The 14,964-nt window shown below is 32.2% G+C and overlaps 3 protein-coding genes across 9 annotated transcripts in view; all 3 read right to left on the minus strand.

Annotated features, from left to right (window-relative positions):
- Positions 1-633: 633 nt before the first annotated feature.
- LOC136780080 (cytoplasmic polyadenylation element-binding protein 1-A-like) lies at positions 634-8,726 on the minus strand. 4 transcript variants are annotated; one of them, XM_066738168.1, is made up of 12 exons: positions 8,246-8,726; positions 6,615-6,954; positions 5,999-6,156; positions 3,984-4,261; positions 3,730-3,826; positions 3,271-3,637; positions 2,972-3,204; positions 2,802-2,894; positions 2,560-2,725; positions 2,357-2,484; positions 2,189-2,269; positions 634-1,887 (listed from the first exon to the last, which is right to left on the minus strand). In XM_066738168.1, the coding sequence occupies exons 1-12, from the start codon at positions 8,264-8,266 to the stop codon at positions 1,717-1,719; spliced, it is 2,133 nt and encodes a 710-aa protein (XP_066594265.1). In that variant the 5' UTR covers positions 8,267-8,726; the 3' UTR covers positions 634-1,716. The 4 variants fall into 4 exon arrangements, with proteins under 4 accessions (XP_066594265.1, XP_066594262.1, XP_066594264.1 ...); XM_066738165.1 differs by having other exon boundaries at positions 3,694-3,826; positions 8,246-8,724; XM_066738167.1 differs by having other exon boundaries at positions 3,694-3,826; positions 5,999-6,138; positions 8,246-8,722.
- A 578-nt stretch (positions 8,727-9,304) lies between these two features.
- On the minus strand, positions 9,305-12,120 carry Cdc16 (cell division cycle protein 16). The gene is made up of 11 exons (XM_066738073.1): positions 11,984-12,120; positions 11,764-11,916; positions 11,520-11,684; positions 11,283-11,442; positions 10,971-11,223; positions 10,816-10,895; positions 10,655-10,744; positions 10,275-10,584; positions 10,039-10,201; positions 9,779-9,971; positions 9,305-9,707 (listed from the first exon to the last, which is right to left on the minus strand). Exons 1-11 carry the CDS (start codon positions 12,092-12,094, stop codon positions 9,424-9,426), a joined length of 1,962 nt encoding a protein of 653 aa, XP_066594170.1. The 5' UTR covers positions 12,095-12,120; the 3' UTR covers positions 9,305-9,423.
- A 261-nt stretch (positions 12,121-12,381) lies between these two features.
- dcma (decima) overlaps positions 12,382-14,964 on the minus strand; it is a 29,831-nt gene continuing 27,248 nt past the window's right edge. For all 4 annotated transcript variants that reach the window (XM_066738074.1, XM_066738075.1, XM_066738076.1 and 1 more), the window contains one exon: positions 12,382-14,632. In XM_066738074.1, the coding sequence (XP_066594171.1) occupies positions 14,475-14,632 (158 nt within the window). In that variant the 3' untranslated portion in view covers positions 12,382-14,474. The remainder of the gene's footprint in view (positions 14,633-14,964) is intronic.

Consider the following 14,964-nt stretch of genomic DNA (forward strand, 5'->3'; position numbering starts at 1 on the left):
TCGTCAACAGATAAAGCGGCTTTTACCAAATTTTATAGAAAGCTTAAACAAAAAAATATTCAGAATAACTTATTGCAAATTTCGATTATCTGTCAATTTATAAATTATATACTCATTAATAGTCAATTCATTGAATCAATCAATCATGAACTATTATTGTCCGGATTCTTAATTATTTTGTTAAATTTAGTATAAGCCGCATACAACCTTTTATTACGACATATAGTTGGTATGCTCAATTCTAAATTCATTGATCAAATTAAACTATATATAATTTTACTTTAAAAGTCGCTTAAAACAATGAGTAATGTTAAACATAAATATTAAAGAGATAGATTAATGTTAATTATGATTTAAAACAAAAAAGTAAGATAAAAATATAATTCGATTAAAAAGAACTTAAGAATAAACTGAATAATCTGCAATAAAATTTTCATTAAGGGATTAAAATAACTTTTCATACCATACAATCATTTTAAAAACCTTTCAATAAACTCCAAATTACATTTATGAAGTTCTGGGTTTTAATTGTATCTTATATGCATGCGTATAGACTAAAACATTAAATACTGGAATAAGGAGGAAAATAACATTTATAATTGGAAAAACAGTAAGATCAAGAAAGTAGGCAAATAAGTGCAAAAATATGAATTTTAATCAATGTAACAAAATAATATAAAAAAATGAGAAACCTGAGCGAGAAATGGTGCGAAATGTTTTGAAAAAAGAAAAGACGTAACATCATCTATTAACAAAAAAAAAATATAATAAAAATAGAATCAATTTATCACAATTCGCCCCAGAATCGTAGACCGTATAGTTCTCCATTTCGTCAACAATTAAACAGCGCCAAAAGCAAAGACTTATCAAAGTCTAATATCATGGCCATTAATATAAATTACTAATACAGTGAGCATTTACTAATAGCTCGTTTACTGTATATTCCATTGTAAAAATATGTCGTTGGAAATGTTGTCGACATTAATTGAGAAGTTGGGAGAACGGCCTTTTTTAACGCTACACTTTGGAGATCAAAATCACCCGTTAGACGCAGTTATTTAAATTATACACGAATAAATAACAATGGAGAATTGTTAACGTGTTGTTTAAGCTTATTAAAACGCTTCAAATTTGAGCGCCCGTTACGCTAGATATCTTTTGACCTTATCCATTAATTAATTGATAATTAACCATTAAATATTAAGATAACAGGTGATACAATCCCTCTGACCGTGTAAAAATTGAATGTCGCTATCAAAGCCACAATTCAACCAACATCAAATCAACGAAAAAGTATATGCCTCTAGAGCATAAACGTTGTGAAATTTGATACATCGACATAATTCTTTTTCTCATAATAAAACAATGAGAGAACTAATCTGCAAATAAACATACTAAATAAAAGTAATGGTTATTTGAACGCAACTATTACTGCATTCTATGTAGGAACTTTTTATAAACACGATTGTTATTACTCGGTACGCCTTTAAATTGAGGATACTTGTGCAAATATGGTTTTATATATAACAAAGAAAGAGCAACACTTATTAATTAGATGATAAGTACGATGCTCGTTTTAGTTTAGTTTTAGTTCTACCAGCTCATAGAAACTTTGCAATAAAAACTAAGTCTGCTATATCATTGCACAAGATCAATATTAAAAGCAGTCAAAATACAAACTGAACAAAACTGCTCAAAGGCATTTTAAATTGCATTTTAAATCGGAATATCATTTAACCCACGATAATTAACGTTATAGTTATTATAGGGCAAAAACCCTACTACAGAACCTGAATTTGAATCCCTTGACATCGGTTCGTGAAAACGTAATGCTCCCATAGAATGCTGCCAATGCCAACAGCTACGACAAAAGTATCGTAAGCAAACCTATAAAGAAAATAACATTCTTTTATATATATATATACTTATGTATTAATCACTATTAAATAATCAAATGAATGATTTTTAATTTTCAAAAAAATAATAATTAATTAAATTAAAATAGTAAAACAGTAATTGAAACTTTGAGGCATACTCTTTTCCAAGCTATAGCATGTTATTGAAAATAAAAATGTGTTTTGTATCATTCATTTAAAGATTAGATCGTTTTAATTCTCTACATTAAAACTATCATAATATACTAGGAAAATATTCATAAACCATTGAAGAACAGTGATTATTAGTATACCTCTTCGCGGCAAAAGTATGGACCCCTCTGTACTGAACATGAAGAACACATAGCGTCTTCCATATAAGGATCTATTTGGAACTGTAATGAAAAAAAAAAACAATTCAATATTATAAGGAGGCAAAAATTAAGTTATAGTAATTATTTATAATCTTAGAACAAGCTTACCTTCTTTGTGAATTTAGGGGCCTTTACTTCAATAACGGCAGCCGCTATGGCTCGTTTGTACGAACGCGTTGAGCTGAATGTTACGCGTCCAGATCCTATCGGATACTTGAACTTGTCGGTATCAATACCTATAACATGATTAAATTTTGTATTTACCGATTTTAATACATTAGACAAAGGGATATTGATCATCTGCTATTTACCTGCATAAATTACGTTATCGTAAAGATCGTCCATAATGGTAGCTAAGCCAGCAGCAGTCAACATTCCATGTAATCCGCCGACAAATACTGTTTTATCGGGATTCAGTTTTTGTGACGAAGATTTAATATAATTGCTGTCACTTAGACCCCAAGGAATTACTTCCGCCTAAAAGAAAAATAACGTAATTCTAGTTTAAAGACATACCAAAATAATCACTTGTTTTAACGGTAACGAAACTAACAGTTTTTCCTTTTATACGTTGGGATGAAATTTTATAATGCCAAGTTCCTCCATTATTGAAATTACGAGTACAGCAAGCTAAGAGTGCTCGAACCTAATTGACAAATTAATTGTAAGAAAATATATAACATGTTACTGTATACATATATTTATTTCAATAATGAGAAATACCTGTTTTTCAGAATCAAAAATTATATACACATATCCTTTTCGTTTTTGTTCGGATTGATCTTGTCGTGGCCATTCAACACGAATAGGTCCTATGTGCTTAAAGCACGATACAAGGTTTTGTTCTGTGATGTCCCATGGCACGCCACCAAGAAAAACTTTTGAAGAATATGAATCTGGCTTCTGTGTTCGTGGAGGTAAAGTACCTTCCCATGTACAGGTAGCATCACACAAAGCTGTTTAAAAGAACGTTTAAGTCAATGAACAATATAACTTCAACCAAATTTAACAGTGTTACGAACCTGCTGTTTTACGATGAAATCTCGCTGCCCTATCTAATGAAGTTTTTGGCTCATTATTATAATTTATCGTAGGCGAGCTGACAGGCGGAATCACGTGTGAACTGGCTCCAGAGCAACACGTTTTATTATTATTAAGAAAATTCATGTTGATAAAGCCAGGCTGCGTATGGTTGTAATGATGGCCCCTATTGTAATTGTGCGAATGATGGTGATGCATAATTGTATTCTGATGAGGCTGTGATAAATATTTTTTGGCTGCCATTCGTTGGAGCGCTTTGTTGCTTGAACACAGTTCAATATCAGGTGACATCAAAGAACCCAATGATTGTGGATGGCAATGCATAGATGGACTTAATGATAAGCAGCTCTGAAACAATGAGAAAACCATTTAATTTGCTTCAAATGAGCCTATATATTACTCACCATTATATCAGATAAAGAACCATCCATACTACTAACACCCACTCCTGAATCTGCTGGTGAGTTGGAGCGCGATCCAGTGCATCCAGGTGTGTGAAGATAATCCCAAGAATTCCAAGTAGAGTTACTGCATTCACTGATGATCCAATTATAATCAACATCATTATGTTCAAATAATATAACTTTAAATAACGTTCGAAGATTATTTCATTGAAGATAATTGAATTATTTGATTGTGAATATAAGCATAATAGCAAATCTGAAACATAAGAGCACCAGACATTTTCTATTACCTGTACGATGATGGAGAACCCCGTATAGGTCTTCCATGGTAAGGGGGATGAGCCGGCGAAGGAGAGGAGCCTATATCTTGTAGACCTGACCGATTTGACTGAGACGGTGTGCTGTGTAATCTTGGGCTACCACTAGCCGTAGATGAGTATGAATAGGGATTCGAATACAGACTACCAGGTGTACTCGGGCATGGCGGCGTAATTCCCGAAGTAGGAGAACTTGGTGTATCCATTGTACTTGTTGATGAGTAATATCCGTGGCTATCGTCACAAGATTTCTGTAAAATACGACTGATTAATGCCAAGGCAAAATATTGCACCTAAAATATTCAATTTTCAAATATTCATTTACATCTAAATTTTTCATTTCTAAAAATTGCAATGTTCTTCACCCTTTCTACAGAGTAGCTTAAAATTAAATCACCATAAAGTCTAGGTATGTGTGAATCAATGCTCCGTATACCATCACTTTAAAGCTAATCTTGGATGAATCAATAACAAAGACAAGTTAAATTCCTGACAGCATTTAGTTAAATTCTCGCTACGACGACTGGAATATCCCCAATCTGTATCGCTAATACTACGTAAGGAATGGGATCGGCCAGCGTATATAGTGGACCTCTCTTTCTCCTTTCAAAACCAAATACTATGAATTGTTGTACGGAGCCTCTTGAAGGATAAACGACGTATTTCTACAATAAAGCCGTTTGGCTCAAGCCTGTGAAATCTTGGCTCTGTTAGAATCGAGGTCGTCTCATTGTGTATAGAATTTATTTATCGCCTTCTCCATGCTTTCTCGCAACTGTAAAATGACTTCCATTTGTTAAATTATATTGAGAAGACAATAACCATACGTACTATCAGCGGACGATAAAATGGACTCGTAAAACTATCGATGTACCAACGCTTTCTAAGTAAGATAAGAGTGATTATTACTATATATAGTTTAAGTTCTTTCTTACGTTATTTGATACAGATAATGTTCGAAAAAAAGCAATCCCTTATTTAGATAGAGATTGTGTACAACAATTAGTTTTTAATACTAACCATATAGAAAGTTTCTTTTATGAATCGATTAGATACAAAAATCTAAGAGTCGCAGACAAGTATAATGAATTGGCACAAAGAAATAAACAAAAACAAAAAAAAACTGAATTATTATAAATGTAAGTAACTTATATAAATATATATTTGAAATGATAACATACGAATATTTTCAGTAGTATCCTCGAGATTTCCAGTGACTCTAAAACGAATAATTAACGAAGAAATTAGTTTATCGTTGATTCCTGCACATTATTACAGTGAGCTTCCGCATTACTATTATTTAACGAAAAAATTAACTATAATGCGTACTTGGAACCGATCCCATAGGACTGATCATTCTTCCGGTTATTACATTGGCAACAGCAGTCATATGTCTCAAGAATAAAATGCTGCCTATTTCACATTTGACATTTTTATCGTTACTATGCGTAATATTATTTACACACTGCCAAAATTGCTACTAAAGCTATACACATTTTTACGCGTTATTGCTTATTCTGGCTCGTATTACATCATGAAAAGTGCTAGCGCTATGATTTACGAGGAGAAATAAGCTCCTCTGAAGAAGCATAACGTTAAAAATGTAGTATTATCGAATGATATCATTTCTTTCGCTGGTATATTCAGTCTATAATTATTGTAAGCCAATTGATAGGCTAAATTATTATCAAAATAGAGCCAAAAAAAAGTAATAATACATACAATTACGGTTTATACAAACTTTCTTTATGATCAACGGTAGGAATTTTTTTATCACCTAAGAGCCGGTTGTATTACTTTCATCGTTCGCATCGAGTAGTTTGTATTATTATGAATCGTTGTATAAAATAGAGTAATCAGGAGGAATCAAAAGAGGGAGGAAGAAGAGAAAGAGGGAGGAAGAAGAGAAAGAGAGAGAGAGAGAGAGAGGAAGATCAACATACGGAAGAATAATAAATATTAAGGAAAATAATAGTCTCGCGTCTAACCTGATGATGTTGATGGGTAGAGCCCTGGCTATTATTACGACTTTGTCCGTGGCATTGATAATGGCGATAACCAGGTGAATTTTCTGTCGATTGGTTGCTGCTCAGTAGGGATCCTCGAGGCATGCTCAACCCAAATAGATCTGATATAGACATGTCGGCTGCCATGAGAAAAAATTCACATTTCCTAACGGTACAAAGCTTCACCGATTCGTTTTAAGCTTCAACTGACGAACGATAAACAATCTCGAATAATCACGGATCAAACAAAATAGAAGATTGCGTTATACACCAAAATCAATAAAACTATTACGCTTTACCACTTTCGGCCAGTTTTCAAGAAACTCAGACAGTCTTTTTTTTATGAGAAAAATCAGTATGAAAAAGAAATGCAATACGAATACTAATTAAAGAGTTCTAAATTTAATATTATAAACAGTAAGGATTAATTAACGTTCATTCGAGATGAAAAGATTTTAAAAATACTGTTAGAATCGGTATGAATTATATAGATAATGAAAAATATTATTATTGGAATAGCGAGAAATGTAAAAGTAAAATTATTATATATAGATTGGCGTTTTATAAAATGAAATATTGGTTTTCTTGGATTTATTACCTTCATCGGTAATGTTTTCTGTCGCAGATTGGCTGCTGCAAGATTCGTCATGGGAGGAACGGTTTTGATGGAAATTAGATGGTGGTTGTAAACCTAGCAATAGAAGGTTGTTAATTTGTTGCAGCTGCTGCAAACATTCTTGATCACGTTGATCGCGTTCCCTGGTCTGCAATTTTTCTCTTTCACGTTGACACAATTGCACCTGTTGGTTCGCGCGGCCCTGTGCCTGTAACAGATCCAGTTCTTGTTGCGTGTGTGCTTGCAAATCTTGACTATTTGAATCGCTTCGTGCTAATCCATCCGTTCCATTCGCTCCTTCGGCATCATTGTACAAATGTAACTGTAACACCAAATATATATTTCAAGTATTTATTATTAACATATTGATATTACCTACGATTCTATATACATATGTGTGTGTGTGTGTCTGTAGAAGCTTAAGCAGAGACAGAGATACAGATAGAAAACGTTAAAATTAAAAAGAAAAGTCAACATGCTAATATTTTCACTAGGACTTTAATACAATTAAAAATAAACAATCGTATATTATTGCTGGAAAACATGCACAAGTCACGGGTATGTGTATGTATTTGTCTCATTCACGAAGAAACTGGAGGTTTTTGTTATAACGCGACTTCCATTTGGAATACGCTAGTCAAAATCCGCGTTTGAATCGTTTAATATGCTCGTACGATTAGGATGAAAGTGTTATCCCTGTTATTTAGCAGGAGTTATTAAAATATTATCGAATAAAACAATACTTTAACACGTACCCAAGAATCTTGCGATCTCATCCCTATGAAAGATACAAGTGGACTATATACAACGAGCTTGAGTGACTCGTGGTATAACGAAAACAGGGCCTGAAGGACATTGTTCCAAACTTGCGTTCGGAGAAGCAAAAAAAAAAATTCCACGCCAGCGAGGCATAACGAGACTTACCAATGAATTTACAGCAATTTCGGGATTCTCAGAATTTTCCTATTTTCAATTACAATTAGTTCAAACGACGAAACGGAAGAAATATTCTACTATATTGTGAACTTGTATGAGCAGACTCGTGTATAGAATTGTTATTACCCGCTTAGAACTACCGCTAAAACCTTTCTTATAATGTATTTATTAGTTTCAAGCCAAAATTTTGCCCCTCAATCGAGCCATTGTGAATCGATGAAACGCCACGTAACGTCTTTTAACAAAAAATATTATCCAAACTTTCCTATCTTGTTCATTTCTAAATTTGATCCAGGTATTTTTCACATTTTCTGCATTTCACGAGAATTCTGCTTTTATTTTATCTTAATTTTACTTCACTAATAAAGCCAATCTAACAATTATATAGATTATAGTCTACGATGTATGATTTTTACACGTGGACGTGAAAGAGCCAAACCGAAATTTTTGTTTTGTTTATGTTGGGTGCTTCAGATTCTCTTTGTGCTTTATTACGCACTTAGAAAAACATAGAAATACTGAAATATTGTTGAAAATATGAATGACGAAGGAACTGTTTGTGATTATTTATCATTACATATCCCACTGTTTTATATGTAGGTAATTTATTAATTTGTACGCGATTAATTAATCTCTCATGTAACCAAAAGAATAACAAGAAAAAAAGAACACTTTACCTGTTGCATTAGAGTAGCCATTTTTATCTTCTTTTTTTGCCAACTGCTTCGTAATGTGTTTTCGACCCTTTCTCGTTTATCGCAGCTTTTGACTGATGTACGATAGAATTAAAAAAAAAACAGTGCGTGGTGTAATAAATTAACGTACGTAACGAAATAATCAATTTAGAAAACAATATCGATGAATTAAATAAATGTTATAATTATTACAACGATTTCGACTAACACAATTTGAAATTTACATTGAATTTATAATAATTATTTGCAAAATTCGGTTGTCCAGTAATTTCAAAACAATTCGGGTTTACCGGAAACTTTACAATTATAACAACGACACACGATTATGAATACTTAATACACGTTGTTCTCTACTGATTCAACCACTTGCTAACGGCGCGAACTAGCCGCGAACTGAATTGAAGTTGAGTTGAGTTGAAGATCTCCGTCTCTCGTCCCAATCCTACCGTCTACTACCGAGTACCGTACCGTACCGTAGCTTGTAATTGTATTGGTTGCTCGCTGCCGCCAACTACCCATACACACTACGCACAGCAACGACGATCTACGCCAATCCACGCCACGCTTCACACAATATATATATATATATATATATATATATATATATTATACATCCTTATTGCTTATTCCGATTCCGTGTCCATCGGTAGTAAGTAAACACGTTATAAATGTTGCCGGTCCTCGGTTTACCGCCCCCATTCCGTCGCGATTACCAACAGATATACTAGACGAATGATACGACACGGATTGTAAATGGAACCCCATGGAATTCACATATACATTCGTACAATTTTGTACGTACATACAGCCGTCGCGTAGAGTCGGAGTTATCCCATTCCCACCAGCTACCCACCCACCTACTCGCATGTAACCCTAGAACTGCAATATAATCACCGCACAATCATACTTCTACCTATGAAATTTATCTTTCACAGAGATTTTTGGACAAATATAATTTAAATTCTCAGAATTTATTCATACAATATCATAATTTTTAAATCATATTTTATAATATTACTTTCAACAAGATTTTCATTTTCTAAGAGCCAATTTGTAAAAGAATAGTATTGAATTAAATTAATTAGCGCAAACACATGCACAAATTTTTACATTAAAATCAATTTATTTAATATACAAAATATGTTTTCGTAATAATACTTTTATTTATATTCTATGTACGCAGTAGATGAATCCAACATTTCTACTTCATCATTAGTTGAGTAATTAACAGCATCACGCGGACTCTCCATTTTGCCAGGTGCATTAACCTCTGCTTTACCGGAATCTTCACCCCAGCTAGAGAATAAATTGACTCTTAATTTATCCATATTTGGATGCGCAGTTTGTGCATTTGATGAGTCGCTAGGATTAACTGATGGTTGGGAATTATCGCCGAATATCCTATTACCAACAAGTTTACACTTTGGTATTTCTGCAGGGGCATCTAAAAGAATCGCTTTGTTATACCATTATTTAATTACTTTAATATTAGTTGCCCTACTAATTATTTTATACCAGGATAGGGCGGAGATTCATCAATAAGCCTTTCCATAACATAGCCTAGCATTGTTGTGGTGAAAGTATCATCCCTTCTAAGACCAAGCGACCTGTGAAAGGCATCAACTGCCTCCTGTGTATGTCCCATTAACGCATGAATAAAACCCATGGCGGTATAAGTAGAGGGATTTAGTGGATTTAACACCAAGGCCTGAAATGATTGTTCAAATGAGTTATTCGTCTTTGCCGATATCGTTTTAATTGTGTTTAAGCGTTACTTGTTGATGGTATTCCAAAGCCTCTTCATATTTTTTCATTTTTCTGCAAGTATGTCCCAAATTATTCAGCAATGATTCCCATTTACTAGGTAAAATTACGTCTTTTAAGCCTCCCTGAATTTTCTTCGTAGCTTCCTTGAACTGTCGTTCAGCGCTTTTATAACTAAATGAAATAAGTTGGTAGCTGCATAAACAATTCTTTCTATTCATTAATAGCGACAAAAAGACAAGCTTACTCTAAATTTAAAAACGATATAACTCCCATTTCGTGTATCACAAATGGATCGTTTGGTGCTATTTCCTGTGCTTGTTGAAAGAATTTATCAGCTAACTTCAAATTGTTTGTTAAGCCACACTCAAGTCCAATATATAAGAGAGGAAGATGACATCCTTTCATTAATTGTGATGCTTTAAAATATGCAGCCATAGCTTGATCATGTTCATTTTCAGCAGCAAATGAATGTCCATAAGCCAGCCAAGCTGGACCAAATAGTCTGTCCAGTGCAGTAGCTTTTGCCAAATATCTTCTTGCAGGATCACTTTTACCTTTAACAGAAAAATATTTCACATTTAAAACTTATAAATATTATTAAGAAGAAACAACATTAATACTGACCTATACTGTAGTAGTAGCAACCAACAGCAAACCATGCCAAAGCTAGATCTGGATAGAGATCAACTAATTTATGTGCCAAATAAAATAATGCTAAAATATTAAAGGCCTATTAATAAATGTTTAGCACAGCATATGTATTTACACACTAACCTTATACATACCATTAGTCTTTTTCAACTCTACTAAGCATGCGATATGAACTGGAAGACATGAACTGTGATATGGATCCTTTTTCAAAATTCTATTTCAAGAAATTTTTAATCATAATTTACAAACTGTCATTCTTATTAATTTATAACTGATAAATTGGAAATACCTTTCAGTAAGGGAAAAACATTTTTGATAATCACAGTTATAATATAGCCATTCAGCTTCAGAAACTTTAATATCTAAATTTTCTGATAATCTCTCATTAACATTTGTACAATAAACTGCAGCAGAAACACAGACATGCTTTTTATTCGGATCTTGATATTTCTTTAATTTGCTTTCATATAACATTCGTAGCAAATCTGCTTCAGCATCTGTACACTGTTCACTGAATGGAAGTGATTCCAGAAGCTCTTTTTCTAAATAAATTTAATTATCATTTTCTAATTAGTTACAGTTATTTTATATAAATTTATACCTTCTGCAGCTGAGAGCATTTGGTTCTGAATAAGAGCTTCGAAAGCTTGGTATGAATAAACATCACAATGCAAAGCTTGTTTATAACAATCAGTGGCAACTGCCCTATTATCCATAGCCTCGTATACTCTTCCTTTCACATAATATACAGAACTTTGTATCTAAGCAAAAAATTGATCAGTTGTCTTATTGTATTTATTAAAAAATTATACTGAATAGATCTGTTAAAAAGGCTTACATTTCTTGAAGTATTGTCTAGCATTTCCATTCGATTACTAAAACTAATTCCAGATTGATTCATACTTGTACATATTTCAGAATCATTGATTACTTGAAGAGCTTCATTATATTCCTTTGCTTCCAGAAGACTCCTTACAGTTAAGTAATGGCACATGACATCTGTCTGTAAGAATAATCATTCTTAATAAGTCATGATTCTCCTTTGTAAACAGGTAAAACTTATAATGCAATGTTTGTTGTACTTTCTCCAATCCACGACTTCTAATAAGATGCGCAGCTCTGTGATACTGTTTCATTAAAAACATACAATGTGCTAAAGAACAAACATCTTTTGGTTCTTCATTACTCAATGATAGTACTTTATCTGCCCAAAACAAGGCTGCACTGTATAAATGCTACAAAAAAGTACATTTATTTATTAGAACAAAAAATATTGTTTAATTTTATTGTTTTTAGACTCACCAAATCAATGTAAGACTTTACCAACTTCCTACAGTTATCTAAATCTATGTTTTTATTTTCTATTGGGCTTTGCATCTCTTTTAATTCATTGATAATGCTTTCACGCGCCATAATAAATTCAAAATTTTCAGGTTAGGTTTTAACCCATTTAAATCAAATGAAATGAACGGAACAGAATGCAAGGAACGCACGGAACCGTTAGAACCGGATGGAGCAGAGTCCTGCAAACCCTGCAAAGCAGACCTGTCGTCTCCATTGATTTCTGTATGAACGGAAATGACATACATCTGCAGGACAAGCGCTAAATTCAAACTATAATTTATATTACTTGTTAATAAAGGAAGGATTTAACGAGATTAAAGAATTATTTATAACGATAAGTTACTATATTTCTTTATTTGTATTATAATACAGTTTGGTGCACATTTTTTTAAAAGTTATTTATCTAATTATTTAAATCCAACTGGCAAATACCTTATGTATATGTTATTCTAAATTAATTTAATTTGTTTTACACTCCATTTCTCAAAGGAAATATAGATTTAATTAACTGATTCCCGGCTTATAATAATCAATCTATATAAGTATATGTGTTAATGGTACAGTCGACATAGCGCATTTGGATAAATTCTTCATTTTCATTCAATGTTCAATCTTTCCTATACCAATGAACATTTAGAAATTTATAGACTTATTATAAATTGGTTGACCCGTAATATATATGTATATGTATTTTGATTTTAAAAATATATATATATATATAAGATCTATATAATTGTCGGTCATCGCTAATTTATCACTTTACGTTCATTTCGAGTGTCTAATAAGGATATGCAGATTTGAATGTGGTGCTGCTTATACAATGTCACGTACCTTTTTGTATAGAACTCAAAAAATTGTTTTACCTTATCCGTTTAACTGTCACAGATCTAAAAATAGAGTCGCGGATATTGTATAATATAAATATATAATATTGTTGGTAAGATTTACATAAATGTTTTGTAGTTTTATTCGAAATAACAAAACGATCGTCGCAATCTTAACGATTTTCAAACAGGTACATATGCCCGTATAATATACATATATATGTATCAGATAACAAAAATAACAATTAATAATTAATACTTGTTGGTCGACTTTATCAAAAAGATTTATGATCTAAGAAACGGAATTCTACCGTGTCATATAGATATATATTAGAAGCAACTTATTGCCGCATTCAATCCTAATCATCAGCAGTACGACTTATTGCATACTTTTATATATATATATATCTATTTTTTTCATTATAATGTTTGTATAATGTGTATAGGTTTCATTAGTCTCTTTGTGGCGAAATGCAAGATATATACGTACAGGTAAGAAAATTGTGTTTGGTATATAGAATCACATTCAGATCCAATCTGATTTTCTTTCGAAAACTTGATTAGTAACGTGTGCATTGTATATACAAAAGACTCGAAAGACTTTTGTTCATTTATTTGGTTTTATCCCAATCGTTTTTACGCATTTTAAAGGATTTTCTTCATTATTAAAGTTGAATAATAACTTTCATGTATAATAGATGTTCCATGGTTTATTTTCATCGAATAGCTACGCTTGACGGAAACTATATATTTCTATTTATTTCCTTATAAATAAATAAATATTCTTTATACTATATTATATGCGTTGAGTAGTACATATATATATATATATATATATATATATTATTAACTAGTATCACTATCAAAGTCACAATGAAACGATCGTTCACTTCATGCGTAGTCTTCAGACAGATGTAAGAAATATTATTAGTATCTTTCTACTATAATATACATAAGATTATAATAAATACTATAGTAAACGAATAAAGAATGAAATTAGTGAAGTTTTATATCTATAAGTCGCATTTTATCGCCTGCGAATTGCAATATGAATTGTCAAATATATTTTATATGTGTATATCTATATACTATAATATATGAGATATGAACCGACGATATGAAATTATGTTTGTTCATATCGCAAAATTTGATTAAGGTTGGTCCACTCGCTTGTAAGCATATTTCTCTCCCCCTCTCATCACATACTCCCTCCTCCCGCCATCATCTGTTTGTCTATAGTCTCAAAAATCAAACATCTATTCTTGATAAAGTAGATACATTATGTCAATCTGATTATATCTTGTCATCCCTTGAAATTTTTTCTATGCAGTCGTACGTTTGATAAATCAGTGAATATGAACAAAAGTTTGAAAGACGAGAAAGAAATTTCGCACTTTTTAGCAAGCTACGCTCTAAAGGCTAATTTATCGTATTAAGGCCTACCTCTTGTATCGTTTAACTTATACTCTAACCGCACTACTTACAATGGCATGTATACAATAGAGCCCTACAGTACTATGCATCGTGTATGCTCATATTTACAGATATTAATTAAGTACATATTTGCATTAATGAACGTTATATTCATCGAGATTTTTAACAAGTAAATAAAAGGATTTTTTATCCTAAACATAATTAGCTCGTGCTGTGCAACAAAAAAACTTAAATCCTCCGCGGAAATAGGAAAAGGGCCTTGATCTGTTGGTATTCCATCGATATATTTTGCGTCCACCGTTGCTTTTGTTCAGCCTGCTGCCAGCTTCTTGCAGAGCTACACATTTCTCTGCAAATTGAACAATTAAATAATATTATTAAATACTCTTTTAGGGAAAAAACAGTATTAATCATCAAATTGGCACGTAAAGTGTTAAAATTTTTAGAACAAACTGAGAACGCCAGTTTTTGTTTTACAATCTCGTTAAAAAGAAAAATCATTTTTTTATGGTGTGCATGGTCCTGTTGATGATATTCCACTCCTCCTGCGCTCGCTTCATCCTCCATTTTTTATACTCAAGTGCATGTAATATTTTTTATATTCTATATTTTTTAATACTATTTTACAGTTACAATGAGGTCCCCCTCGCTCTCAGCAACAAAGAAAAAATTGCTTTGCGA

This window comes from Prorops nasuta, unplaced genomic scaffold (assembly GCF_024137725.1).
Source record: "Prorops nasuta isolate Cenicafe-Biocafe unplaced genomic scaffold, Cenicafe_Pnas_1.2 PNAS00018, whole genome shotgun sequence".
Lineage (NCBI taxonomy): Eukaryota > Metazoa > Arthropoda > Insecta > Hymenoptera > Bethylidae > Prorops > Prorops nasuta.